Consider the following 14,445-nt stretch of genomic DNA (forward strand, 5'->3'; position numbering starts at 1 on the left):
TAAGAACTTTTCAGAGAGTTAAGAGCAGAAACCAAAGAGCCATGATGCAGTACACAGAAACATCACCACGAAAGATGTGTGCTGACCGTCAGTGACGCTATTCCTTTGTGGTAGGATTTTAAGGCTTCGGCAATGCAGGAGAGCGCGGAGCTGTAGTTGTCCTCCTGCAGGCCTGTCAGGCACTGCTCTGCATGGGAGAACTCCTTCAGGCTGTTCAGCCAGAAGTAGAAGTGTTCTGAAGCCACCTGAGTCAGCAGGCTTTGATACAGTTCTCTGGCCATGTCGTGGTTGCCCTGTAATGACAAGAATGTTTCTGAAACAGGACATGAAGCAAGGCTGGGGTTTTCTACAAAACTTACACAAATAAGAAAACAAGAACATCTCCAGGACTACTCCCAGCTTCAAAAGAGAAACAATGAAACTTTTACCAATCATCTGATCATGGCAATCTTAACAATACATAAAAGCACAAATGCTTATTTTATGGAAATGCCAGCCTGTATAAAGTGTAGTATTTATTTACACAAGCCAATTCAGTAAGATGAGAAACAAACATGGAAGTTTACCTCATCATCTCATATTAGGGTTTCTGTGTAATTCTAACCCCAAATGTGAAGCTACTGAAGGGAAAAGGGCAACAGTATCTTTTTCTTCCTTTCTTCACATTGAAGAAAGAGAAGCATACATCAGGATGACCTGTATCACATTCTGAAGAACAGTCAGACAATACAGATTAGGTGTGTGTTCAAGAAAGTGCCAGCACATCACTTACTTCCTTCTCAAATACTTCAAAAACACAAATGAAAAAACATTTTGATGGGATGAGTGTCCTAAATGATACATATCTGAATGAGCATTCCAGGGAATTAAGAGGGAAAGTGATTTTTATTTTTTTCCCCATTCACTTCCTCCTCCCAAGTCCTACGATCTTCCTTATTCCCTTACCCAATTCAAAGAAATCCCTAACATCCCTTCAATCACAGCAAACCATTTTTCTCCAGGTATTTTCACTTACCATCCTGGAAGCCTGCCTGGCTATCCTGTAGGCTGTCCATCCATTGGAGGCATTCTCAAGCTGCTGTTTAATAACAGTTTTGATTTCTGTGGACAAAGCTTTCTGACTGGAAACAAATATCACTGTGGCAAGAGAAACCTAGTAGAGAGTGGAGGAGTGAGGAAGAAAGTTATATTTCAGTAACTAAAGAAAAGAAAAAAAAACCAAGCCAATTCTGTTTTATTTTGGACCCAAAACTACATAGAAAATTACATATATATGTTTTAACTGCAAAACTTCTCAGTCATTATCTTTTAAGTAGTTACAGCAATCCAAGTACTTCTTGCAGATAAAAGTAATTTTCATTCAAAGAATCTCTTCTCTGCCTTTTAGCTGAGATATTTCAAATGCTCCAAATAAATTAACAGAAAGCTTGTAATTTCTTTTTAAAATTCAAATTCTTCTCCAAATAGATGTGATGAAAGCATTTTTCTCTTACAGTATATTAAGTCATTTGCTTCAGAGCACCCTATATAAATAGAGCTAGCTGCCATTTGGCCTTCAACCACTACTTTAGAGATACCCCAATAATTTCAATAGCCAGGCTTGCCTAAGCAGTGCCATCTGCTGGAAAATCTAATGGAATACACTGCATAGTTCAGGCTCCATCTAGGAGCTATCTCTATACTGAACACTGACATATGGAGGTCTAAAGTTAAAACAAAACTGAGAATAGTGGCTACAGACGGGCACATCAACCTGGACATAACAAATGCCTTAGCTGCCTTTCAAAATACAATCCATCCACAGCTTTTCCTACAGACTTTACCCATCAAGGGAGGTCTTACCAAGAGTTCCTGTTTTTTATCTGTGGCAGATTGTCCAATTAATTTATAGAGGTCCATTAGGTCTCCTAGGATCCCATCTGCCAAGACAGGCAGCTGCATGGCAATGGCTGCTAAGCAGTGGCACATGAGGATCCTGGCATTGTCCTGGGCACTGTGCAGCTGTGTCAGCAGGGATTCCACCACGGACTGGCTCAGGTGAGGGCGGCACTTCACCAGCTTCACCATGCAAGTCAGCGTGATCTGCAACTCACACAGTCAACAGGTACAATCAACACCATGTCTTCAAAACCAAAAAAGCCAGGCACACTTACTTATCTGCAAGTATGACTGCAGAAATACAGATCTGCTATTTCCACAGCCATGTTCTCTACAAAAAGGTGAGATTTTTCTAAGAGCCCAAGCCTTTATCCCCGAGCTCCCTGAACAAAGACACACCACAAATTCAAGAAACAACAGTAGTCTCTCACATCACCAGCCTTTACAGGTAAATAACTAGAAAAATTACTGATAGTTTCTGAAGTAGGAAAATAAGAATAATTATTTATAGAAGTGTTGTGACCATGTACACTGCATCTCCATCTCCAAAAAGCAAGTTCTCTCCAAGATTCTCTTTGTCCTCCAGAGATACTGCCATCCAATGTTCATGTTTTATTACAGCTGTTCCTCTGAGAGGAATGCTCCCTGCCCCCCACAACAATTCACTTACTCTAGAGCTGAGAGGAGTTGTACTATAGCTATGCTCAGTTTCTCTACTGCTCTGAACTCTGGTTATGGACAAACTAGAAAAATCTTCTTTTCCCTCCAGTCTGTTATGCTTCCACCAAAAAGGATGTGGTGCACACCAGCCTCTCTGTTGTACAAGCTGTTGTTATAACTTCCAGCTGTGAAGGGGAAGACAACAGTAATGTCACCTTTAAGGTAGCCTGGGCTCCTGGGCTGTCATCTTGACTACAAAGAACAAGAAGAGCTTCTAAGCCAAAAACTGCATCTTGCTCCAAAGGCAGAAGATCTACAAAAAGAAAAAAGAGTTAAAAAGAGTTTAAAAGGGTTAGTTTGTTCTCTGACCATAGCTGGTGTAATGCTTGCACTGCTGTTGCAGCCATGACAATTAAGAATCTTCCTAACGTGTCTGCTTTACCTTACTTTGATGAGAAACAATTCTGCCATTCCATGTCTTAACGGTTAACTATTCAGCAGTCACAGTGATGTGTAAACCATGCATAAATCTTGGGACTAAAGACTTCTAAATGGCCTGTTATTATTTTGCAACAGACTCTGTGCAAAGGGCTTTCAAGGATTGACCAACACTTCAGCAGTCTTACAGCAGAGGTAAAACAAGCATTTATTTAGCACCACTTCTACTCTACCCAGTAATTTTCTCTAAATTAGACAAAGATGGAATCTTCCCAAACATTCATAAAATCAGACAGAGTATTTCCTACTAGATTATAGTCCCCACTCTCCCTAACCAGCATGAGGGATCAGACAGATTTACAGACAGGTTCACAGTCAGGACGAGTTAATACATGTTAAGTGCATAAGCCTGACTGTAAACAGAGCCTCTTCATTGCCCTTGCTTTCCCTTACCTTTCTCCTGGCAAGAGGCTGATATATTGGTCAGGATTCTCACTCCATGAGCTGCAATGCCACGGTTATTGTGGTAACAGCACTCCTGTGCTAGTTTTACCAAATCAAATCTTGCAGTTGTAGCTGCTGCTCCTAAATAAAAGCAAGGCAAATGGAACATAAAACTGCACGGTTCATAAATATACCACAGATCTTTAAGTACCTTTCTGCAAAACAATTATATTGATTTAGGGTTCTTTCTTCTGTTTAAACAATAGGATGAAAATAGCTTTCTCTCCTCAGGCAAAACCAGACTCTCATTCTTGAACACTACACAAGTTAGACACATGAGAAAGAACATTTGGATCTAAAGGTTGATGTTTCAGGTTGATTTCTCAGAGAAATATTGCCTTAAGAAATATTATGTCTGAATAAAAAAAGCTGGTGAGTGTATTAATTATTAAGCCATGCCAGAATGACTGAAGAGGATGTACTATTTTTTTTCCCCCATTTCTGCAGCCCATGTATTTGAGCTCATAATACTCATTAGGGCAGTCTGGCTTTCAAGAAGAAAAAAGAAAACAGTGTGATCATAATTTTGAGAACAAGATACCTTGAATCACTTTTAAAGTCTACTCTTCTTCTCCAATTTCTCCAGTACATTGTCACAAAGCAGAAAGGTTCATCTGGTACTGCTGCAGGTCATGCTCACAAGGGTGGCAGGGTAACATGCCAGCCCACTCTCACACCATGAAGCCTCCCTGCTACTCAAAACTTATGCAAATCCATGGTTTTAAAACACCTTAAGCAGAATGCAGGTCAGCCATTTGAGAGGCAATACATTTCTTCACAAAATGAAGAAAACTTAAAGACCCAAAGGCAAAAACCATTTTCATATACCACAGTACCCACAAAACAAAACCTGAGACCATGATTATCCATGACTATACAGTGTCCCGTTTGAAGTTTACATATGATGAACACAGTGTGACTCTCGGTGTTCTGAAGTTCAAAAATACTTCTAGAAAATCCTACAAAGTGTTTAGATGAAACTGATCATCAGTAGAAAACCAACCTATTAAAATGCCAAAGGTAACCATCTAAGCCAGTTTTCTTACCTGGAGCACTGCTGAAGTACTGTTTAATGGCAATGGTCCCTGATAATGTGGAAAGAACAGATAACATGCCCATTTTCAAGCTGTCATAAGGAGTGTTAAGAGCAGATTCACAGAGTGCCTAAAAATCAGCAGGAAAAAAGGTACAGAGGTAAGAAGTCCCATGAGCTATCTGTATGAAAAATTTAGCTGCACTTCTCTGAAAAGTTTTGAGAGTCAAGGTTTTCCCACAGAAAATACTGTACTAAAATCAAAAGTCAAGTCCTGAAGCAGCTGGTTTAGAGGACTGAACATGCAGCTTGCAGAAAAGTGACAGTGGGTTTTATACACTAGAAAACATCAATTACAAGTCATTTGTTGATTAAACATCAGTGGCAAAAGTATTATCAGGTCTCATTGATCCAATACTATAAAAGACTTTACGACAGTTTGAGGCCTACTGATTATTTTTCCTTGTAACAATCTGCAAGGTTTTATATAAATATACACCTTAGAAGAGCTAAGTTTCAAGTGTCATTTCCTTTAGAAGTATTGGTGTCCAACAGGACTTTTAAGGTTCTTGATAAATATATTAAGGTGTATTTTATATTTTAACTCATTTGTAGTAGAGCTCCTGCCATACTTTTGTGCCTTTTGCCAGAACCCATCACAGGCCTTATGACATCTAGGTTTGAATAAGTCTTAAAATGCACATTTTTCTCAATTCCTTATGCCAACACTGCAAACAATTTAGTCATTCACTGATTCTGGATGCTTTTTTAGCCAACAGGAGGGATGGCAATATGAGACACAAATAGAAAATATAAGTATATTCTGCTTTAGAGTGTGCCAAAACTGAGTGACAAAGACCCTGAATAAAGAAAAACAACACAATTAGTTCCATAGAACATAAAAAACCTCCATGGTGTTCTTATCAGGCATACATATTGTGTAAGGGTTAAATTCTAAATACATCTGTGGTTTGTACCAATTAGTATTTTGCTAATCCACTGAATAGTGTGGCATCAACAGACAGAGAAAGATCCAATGACTGGGGTAGAAATTGAGTCTTGATGTCTCCCAAGACACTGATGCTTTACTCAGTGCTATTAGATCAGCTCTCACGGCATATCTGAAACAGTAACTGCGAAGAGTGCCAGGAGCACAGAGGAATTAGCAGGATGGACTGCTAATTCCATAGCACAGGCAGCAACAGCTTCTGAAGCTGATGTCTAGAAATCAGTGAAGCCTCCATAATGCAAAGACCAAACTTCCCAACTGACCTACACAGGACAGACTTAAAATGCTGAAGAAACGAACCAATGTTTGTTGGTAAAAAGGTACAAGAGGCACATCTTGCCATGGGAAAGGCAGAGTCTGTTCCAGTCCCTGCTGTATAAACATTACTATGGAGAACAATTTCCCAACTCAAAAGGATGACTTTTTATTTCAGAAGTCAGAAAAACTTTTATTATTTCTGCATGCCATTCAGAAAGCAGTAACGAGCTTCAGACAATTAGTTTTGTATTAATCTAGTCACTGTTTTAGTTCTGACATCAGTAGAACTTTTTCCTATGCATTTCAACCATCAGGACACCCACTTTACTTCAAGACACTACCTGATGGTGAAAGCCATGTTATCAATGTCTCTCACTCGTATTGAGATAACTACTAACCAGATATAATGGGATAGAGTAGCATTTTCTCTGCAAAAAATCCATAGAGCAATCCATAAAGCAATCCCTTAAAATTCCTAAAAGGAAATACATTTCTGGAGTTAACCCATTAAGAAGAATAAAGCACTTCACTAACACAAAAACCTCTGCACACTCCAAATCATCATCTCCAAGAACTGGGGACAAAGCAGAACATGCTTTACTTCTCAGATGATTGTTAACAAAACCCAGCATAGTTTTTCCTCCCAGCTGCCTTATGCTCCAACAGCATAGAACAAAAGTAGCTTCCAAGAGTAACAAAAGCAAAGAAAATATGACCCAGGAAAAAGTAGAGCTGTAACCCTGTGCCACTAAGTTCTTGAAATATTTACTTTCCCATTAATCTAAACTGAAGTTATTTTCCATAGTCATTTCTACTGGAAAAAGAGAAAGGAGAAAAAAAAGAGTTCATCTGCAACTGTGACTGAAAGAAGGCAGCAGTAATACCTACACTATAACACTAGTTTCCCCAAATAGCACAGGTGCACTATAAACACTCTCTTCTTCATACAACAGCAGTCACAAAGCTACTATTGAAGATAAGCCATGAATTCTAAGAAATGAAATCAAAATTCCATTTGACCTTTCAAGTACACCTCGCTGGATGATATGTTTTGACAAATCCTAGAGGCTCTGTTTTGCTCCAGAGCTTTGGTTTGTCCTCAGTGTGGTAAGATCAGTGTAAACATTCATGCCTGTTATCTGAGATGAGTTTGTCCGATGGAAAAGCTACTTCCTCACTGTACAAAGTCCTACTACATGGCACATGCCTTCCCTCAGTCATAATAGTTCAACTTTAATCCTTGAGTGTCAACTTATCCACTTGAAGACGTTCTATGAATTGCTCATTAATACTTGGCAACTCTACTTGGCAGAGTAACCTAACTTAAGGATATGGGGATGAATGTTATTCCTTTCTTTATCTCCCAAATAATTCTTCTGGAAAGAATTCTACAATTCACTGGGAAGTTTCATAATAAACTTTAGCTTAAAAAACATATAGACCTGAATATTTTCTCTGCTCCATGTATGTGGTGTCTTGTTGGCCAATAACTTCAAATCCTGGATTGCAAGCCTCTTCACAGCCTTCCTGGGGTCATTTTTCAAGTACTGCAACAGAAGTTGGATCTGCAACAAAATAAATTCATTGTTTAAGAGAGATGCTGCTAGAAAGAAGTCTCTTCGAAAGCACTCAGGAAGAAATGCTGAGCACACTGAGCCAAAACTAACTTGAAAAAGCATGAACACACCAGCCCTGGTTTTAGTCTCCACTCCCACCCTGGTTACATCAGTTTTAAGCAGTATTGGCTGTTGTGCTGCAGAAGTAGAGCCTAAATCTCCATGCTCACTGCCATTAAAAAAAAATGAAAGCAGCATATTAAGTGTTCTCATGTTGTTTCAGTAGTCTTAGATTCAGTACCATCAAAAGCATCATCTGAAATACAGAAGTGAGCCACAGCAGAGAGTTTCAGACAGATCAATGCTATTATCTAATAGTCACAGACACCAGCCTTCCACAGCTGTACAGGGCTGAAAGAAAGCAAATTGATTTTCGTGACTCCTTTACAAGGATTAGTTGGATGAGTCTCAAGTATCACTGTGCTCAGACCTGCTCTATAAATCACATCCACAAAGCTCATTATCAGAGCATAGAAGCATTGTATTTTTCTATCACTGCTTTCTCATTACTTGGTTTATAGTCCTGAATTTAAGCAACCAATTGAAATTCCTCAAAGTTCCCCAAAAAATACATTTTAAATGCATTCTGTGCTATTGAAATATTCATTTACTTGCATGAAAGAAAGGCAAAAGGCACACCCACAACCCAAGACAATATACAGAAGTGCAAAGTGAAGCCTGGCTTCTACAGGCAAGTTGAAGAGTTTTCAGAAAAAGTCAGGGTGTTTATTTTCCTGCATGCGATCTATCCTAATTGATTTGAATCCCAGCTGATTTAGAGAAAGATAAGTTATGATCTGTAAAAAAGGCTTAGTGGGTTTGATGGGGTCACCTGAAAATGGAACCAGAAAAGGCAAAAACTATGAAAGCAGCAGCAATTTTCAAGGTACTCTTCCTCAATGGTTGGGAGCAACCAATCCAGCACAGCCATCACATTTCTTTTTATCAGCAGCCAGAATCTGAGTGTTTCTTAAATGAACTTTGTACTTCAAGTGGAAGGCATGCCTGAGGAAGAATTACCTGCTTGGGAATATCAACCAAAGAAGAAGCAGCAAGCAGAGTAAAGGTGTGCAGGGTGACAATGACCATCTTGGTGGAGGGGTAGGATGTCACCAGCTGCTGCAGCAGCTGCCGGGAGCTGGAGGCCAAGCTCGCGTCGTGGTGCATGTGCTGCAGAATAGGGATCAACTTCAGCTTCAAGTCCACAGGTGTGGCCAAACCTACAACAAGGAAAGAAACACAGGCAGAGTTAGTCCTTGGGCTGGCTTTTTTTGGCAGTTCTGAGGCACAGAGTATGTCTGGATTGCTACTGCTGCTGAAAGCAGATGGTGCAAACACCTGCAGTAGCTTCCAGTAACCCATGTCCTAGCTAGGTGTGAAACGACAGCACTACCAAGCACTTTCATGGCTGGTTGAGAAAGCTGCTCCTTGCTTCACTGCAGGTAACACACAAATTAACTCATCTGAAGCAACCTGTGAGAGTCTATGCAAGTTTATTAATCACACTAGAGATGGGCTTTTATTCTGTACCAAACAGGTGCTTCGAAAACTTAATTTTTAAGAGGATTTAAGATAACCAGAGAGATTATTGATCGGCTAATTTAAAAACTGGAATCATCTGAGGGCAACAGCATTCTGATATCTAATATGTAAATATGAATAATAAAGAATTTTCAGAGAAATTAAAGCTTTTCCTCTTTATCATTCAACATACACATGTACCTTGAATCATCTCGCTGATTTTATTACATATTCCAACAGCAAAATCCCTGTGGAGAAAAGAAAGTACCAGGTGAAATGAAAAACAAAAAATTAAGTAATTAAAAATTTAAGAAAAAATTCAACTGACCTACCAAACACTGTGTTTTAACGATTAAAAGTTACACAAAAGAGTGCCTGCCAAAACCTGTCCTTTTCAGAACCCCTGCACACAGGCATGATCAAATGATAAAACGAAAGCTTTCAAAAACTGACAAGCTGCACTACATTTTGCTCCCTAATATGCCATCCATAAAATAATTCATAATAAAAGCTGCTATTCCATTTTTCATTCTCATATTTATGAGCTTTCCATTTTAGAAAAAAAAAATCTGCTGAACTTGTATTCAGATTTCCTTACAATACTGTTACTGCACATAATTAAGTGTTTTGCTATAAAGGACAGCACAACAGAAGACAGTAAGGTTTGTGAATGGCAGTGTTAATGGAGTTTCCATTTTCTGTAATATGAAAAAGTGAAAAAAAATAGATCTTACTTAGATTGTGCAGAAAAGTTGGCAGCAGCAAATATAGCAGCTTCAACTTCCACATTATCATGGGAATCCAAACTCTGACGAATACTGTGATGTGCATTCTTCCTTTCTGGAATGATAGATGCCATGCTGCCTAGCATCCTACAGAAATCAATCACAGCAAAGTCAGGAAGAAAAATGATCATGAAGAAATGATGGAACCAGATAAAAATGTAAAAAAACTGGTTAAAGTATTTATATTTTATCTAAGTGTGTGCTCTTTCATGTTGGCTACAGAAATAAACAAATGCTAAAAGTAAGCATATAATTAAATGTAACAGATTTCATCATGTGGGTTGTATCAGTGGTTTGATAAAAATTACATTTTGATAGCTTTTAGCTTGAAATTGACACAGTGAGAAACTTACCAAAAACTCTTTTAAAATTAAGAGTGCACTATGGAATGATTTGTTTCCAACATCTTTCCCTGATGTAACATAAGGTTACTAGTTAAAATAGTGCAACACCTTTTGTGTAACTGCTAAAAAAGTAGCAGATCAACTTTGCCAAAAATATCTCCAAGATACCTTTCAGGCATATTTAGCATAATCCAATTAAAAGAAGAATGAATGCAGGATTTATACTGATGGTAATTTTAGCAAGAGTTCTGTGCAAATATTTACACACGGTTATCTACCGATAAAATTCCACAGACAAAATTTTGTTTTACCAGATTGTAGGAACGCAGAGTGCCGAGAATATTTCTCTGCCTGTTTTTAAGGTTTCTTACCCCCCTGAACAACACTGTTTCAACCTCCAACCTTGGAAAAAATTACCAATGATCAGACAAGAACTAGAAAATACAGTGGTGTGAATTAGGTGATAGACTACTATGTAAGATTGTCACAGGGTGAAAAATTTAGAGGTTTTGGGCTTCTCTTTGTAGTAAATAGATAAGAGTAAAAAATATCAAAATGGAGGATTGTTGTTGTTCTCTAAACCTTCTTCTCCTTCTTCTACTACTCCATGTTCTGCAGTAAAAGTAGTTTGGAATGACTGGACAGAGAATTCCGCAGTTCCTGCCTGTGTTACTGAATAATTGGTAGGAAAGTGAAAATAGTATTCATTTTTAGTAACCATTACTTAAATTATCTTTAAAAGGCTGTGTAAGTATTGATAATTAGAGACTTCACTCCTGCTTTCTGTGCTCTATGCTGTACCTGGGTCATGCTAGTGGCTCTGTTCCTCTGATAAGACTTAATAAACAACTGTCCAGCAGCACTGAAACTCCAGGAAAAGCCTCGGTTTATCTTTGAAACTCCTTGCAAGGACTTTTAGAAAATTCTCTCCCATCAGGAGGGATTTGATTTATGGCATGGTTCAGTGTCACCAGATCTTTCTTTCAACATGTTCTTCTTTATTGACACTATTCAAGAAGGACAAAACCAAATCAACAGAAGATTTTACACTAAAATTGCTGAACCAACAGGTATTTTAAGATTTTATTTGATGTATCCTGTGAATTTATTAGTAATTTAAGTATTTTTGCAAACTGAGAGGATTCCTGGGACTTAAGCAGATAACCCTCAATTGCACAACTGCAATCTTATGTTAGAACACTGAAGTGGAACTACAAGAAAACATGCAGACATATTGTATTTACAGATTTCTCAGATACCAGGGCATGAAAGTATAATCTCAAATGAAATGTCAAAAGAAAAAAGAAATGGACATATGAGCTAATCAATCAAATGCCTGTTAATGCCTCCCATTTCCCAAGAGTGAAATCAGTAACAGTTCTAGATGGAGATAAGAAAAGAATATAAAGGGAGAAAGGAAAGTGCTCTCTTCACATTTGATTTCACCTGCACAGGGTCTGGAAGATGCAGTTAAGAGGATCATGTTGGATAGCGTTAGAGACACACCAGAGACAAACCAGCAGGACAGGGATGTTAAAGACAGATTAATTTTATTTGTTTTCCCACTTGATTCCCAGAAGTTCAAAGCAATCAGTAATATAACAGCACTTCCTTAGAAGTTATTGATCAGAGACCAACAAGCAGTAAACTTCTAGGACAATACTGAATGAAAAAGTAACAAGGTTTGTGTAAATTTTGGTTACAAGTTAACAAAAACTACTTTGCCACAAAAGGAAGCACTTTCACTTAGTCTAAACACATCATAGGCAACATGTGATAGATATATTGCATATAGCTACTGTGTGGATTATGCATACAACAGATTCAGTGTTCTTCTCTTGAGCACACAAAATTTCAACACCGCAAATTCTGTTTTGCCGGATCCATCCACAAAATTCTCACCATCATAAAAGGTTAATACCCTTATTCTTGTTAGCACTGCTCCTTATCATTCACCCCTTTTAAAGACATTGTTTTGCTTTTAACTCTATGAGCAATGTATAAAAAGCCTCCTTTATTTCACCCATAGAGTCATAGAATGGCCTGGGTTGGAAAAGACCTTAAAGACCATGCAGTTGCAACCCCTCTGCCATGGGCAGGGACACCCTCCACTAGATCAGGTTGCTCAGAGCCCCATCCAACCTGGCTTTGAACACTTTCATGGATGAGGCCTCCATAACTTCTCTGGGTAATCTGTTCCAGTGCTTCATCATACTCATAATAAAGAATTTCTTCCCAATATCTAATCTAAACCTACTCTCTTTCAGTTTGAAGCCATTCCCCCTTGTCCTGTCACTGCATGCTCTTGTAAAAAGTCCCTCTCTATCATTCTTGTAGGGTCCCTTCGGGTACTGGAAGGCTGAAGGTCACCCCAAAGCCTTCTCTTCTCCAGGCTGAACAATCCCCATTCTCTCAGCCTTTCCTCATAGGAGAGGTGCTCCATCCCTTTAACCATCTTTGTGGCCTCCTCTGGACTCCTTCCAACAGCCCCATGTACTTCCTGTGCTGAGAACTCCAGAGCTGGACACAACACTGCAGGAGGGCTCTCACCAGAGAAGGCAGAATCTCCCCTTCCTTGGCCTAGAGCATCCTTTTGATGTAGCCCAGAACCCGTTTGGCTTTCTGGGCTGCCAGTGCACATTGCTGGGTCATGTCCAGCTTTACATCCACCAGCACCCCCAACTCCTCAGCAGGGCTGCTCTTGATCTGTTCATCCCCCAGCCTGGATTGATACCAGGGGTTGCCCTGGCCCATATTGTACTTGTCTTTTTATTTCAGATGAGCACTTTGATAGTTACCAACAGATTTGAAGGAAATCAGGATGGCTCATGCCATACATACCGGAGTGTAATAGCCCGAGCAACCGGATCATTGCTATGGATTACTGAGAAAACTCTCTTGACAAATTCATCCACATTTAGGATCTTCTCTAAGTGCTTCTCACTCTGCTGGGTAACTTTCAGTACACACAGCCTCAGGAAGTTGTTGCTGTTAGAAAATACACACATTTCTTTGTCAGGCTGTTCTGTAATGAAAATTCAAGCACTTCAAATACTAAATTAGTTAAATATAACTTTTGAGGGCAAATTAAAACAAGGAAATATCTATGCTTTAGAAACATTTGAGTACACTGATACAGTAAAAAAGACACTGTTAATATACTATTGCTTTATTTTCTAGTTCAGGTAGTGTCAAACTAAAGCCCAGTTCCAGGGAAATGAACCTGTTGACACCAGTGAGGAGGAGTGTAAGCAAATGCCTGTTTTGTGCACACACAGGGATCCAAATCTACTAGAAAAACACATCCAAGACCAAGACAGAGAAGTCTAATTATCACTGTCAAGTGTTGAGCAAATTTATTTTCCTTCCTGAAGACAACGGCGAAGATTCCACTACATCAACAAAAACTTTTGTAAGCTTTTAGAAAGCAGCTTTGATTCCACTATATACATCACTTAGACAGTAGGCACTTGGAAAGCTCTACTTCGAGCTTTGTTAGAGATTAAATTTGCACGTATGATCATTCATCCATTTATGAATTATAATTTGAACGTGCTTAGGGAGCAAAACTTAGTCAGGGAGTGAACTTAGTCAGGGAAAGAATCCTCAAATCAGGACAGAAGGAAAGGAACTGTCGGTATCACTCACAGCCACTTAAACCCACTAAAGAATTGGAAAACAAGTTTAAATCAAGCACAACCTCAACAGACTGGGTACTGCAGCGGTGTTATCAGGCAAGCACGACATCCCAGACTCCGATGCAGCGACACTCCAAGGCACAGGGCGTTCCTACGGCTCAGACCGGAATGGACAAGACCTGCCCGACAGTACTCACCCCACTCTGAAAACATCGGCTAGCTTTAGGAACGCCGAGTTGATGAGAATAGGGAACGGGTATTTCTGGAAGAGCCTGGGAAAGCGAACGACGGCTTCGCACTGCTCCCCGAGTTTGCCAGACCTGAGGCCTAAAGGAGACAGCAGGAATTATAGCAGGTACCTCCAGCCCCGGGTCCTTCCTCCGCCCCCCGCCGTGGATAAAGCGGCACCAAGCAAAGCTCCCACCCCGGCCCCGCTGCCCGGGCCGGCGACAGCCCCGAGCCCGCGCGGGCTCACCTTTGTCCAGCTCCATGAGGGCGGAGTTGGCGTCCAGCTCCTGCTCGCCATAGCCCGCGTCGGCCAGGAAGGACTTGGCGCTGGCCGCCATTGCAGCCGCTCGCCGCCGGCCCCGCGCACGCGCAGCCGCGCTCCCGCCTCCGCCGCGCCGGTCCCGCGCAGGCGCGCGCCTGACCCCGCCCGCCCGCCGCCACCGCGGGAACCGGCGGCGGGTGCGGCCTTGAGGCCCCGCCCCCCGCCCCCTCGCCGCCCAATCACAGGAGGCGGGCGCGGCGCGGCGCGCTCG

At 40.4% G+C, this 14,445-nt stretch overlaps 1 protein-coding gene across 1 annotated transcript in view; it reads right to left on the minus strand.

Moving 5' to 3' along the window:
* Nucleotides 1–14,277, minus strand: part of INTS7 (integrator complex subunit 7) — a 36,645-nt gene extending 22,368 nt beyond the window's left edge. The window contains exons 1-13 of the mRNA XM_048296686.1: nt 14,160–14,277; nt 13,882–14,011; nt 12,888–13,034; nt 9,652–9,789; nt 9,119–9,165; nt 8,417–8,616; nt 7,223–7,345; nt 4,527–4,644; nt 3,430–3,561; nt 2,754–2,851; nt 1,843–2,082; nt 1,016–1,153; nt 87–293 (exon numbers count right to left, since the gene is read on the minus strand). Coding sequence (XP_048152643.1) covers nt 87–293; nt 1,016–1,153; nt 1,843–2,082; nt 2,754–2,851; nt 3,430–3,561; nt 4,527–4,644; nt 7,223–7,345; nt 8,417–8,616; nt 9,119–9,165; nt 9,652–9,789; nt 12,888–13,034; nt 13,882–14,011; nt 14,160–14,250 — 1,809 coding nt within the window. The 5' untranslated portion in view covers nt 14,251–14,277. The remainder of the gene's footprint in view (nt 1–86; nt 294–1,015; nt 1,154–1,842; nt 2,083–2,753; nt 2,852–3,429; nt 3,562–4,526; nt 4,645–7,222; nt 7,346–8,416; nt 8,617–9,118; nt 9,166–9,651; nt 9,790–12,887; nt 13,035–13,881; nt 14,012–14,159) is intronic.
* Between the last annotated feature and the right edge of the window lie 168 nt (nt 14,278–14,445).

The sequence above is a fragment of the Corvus hawaiiensis genome, chromosome 3, assembly GCF_020740725.1.
Source record: "Corvus hawaiiensis isolate bCorHaw1 chromosome 3, bCorHaw1.pri.cur, whole genome shotgun sequence".
In the NCBI taxonomy this organism is placed as follows: domain Eukaryota; kingdom Metazoa; phylum Chordata; class Aves; order Passeriformes; family Corvidae; genus Corvus; species Corvus hawaiiensis.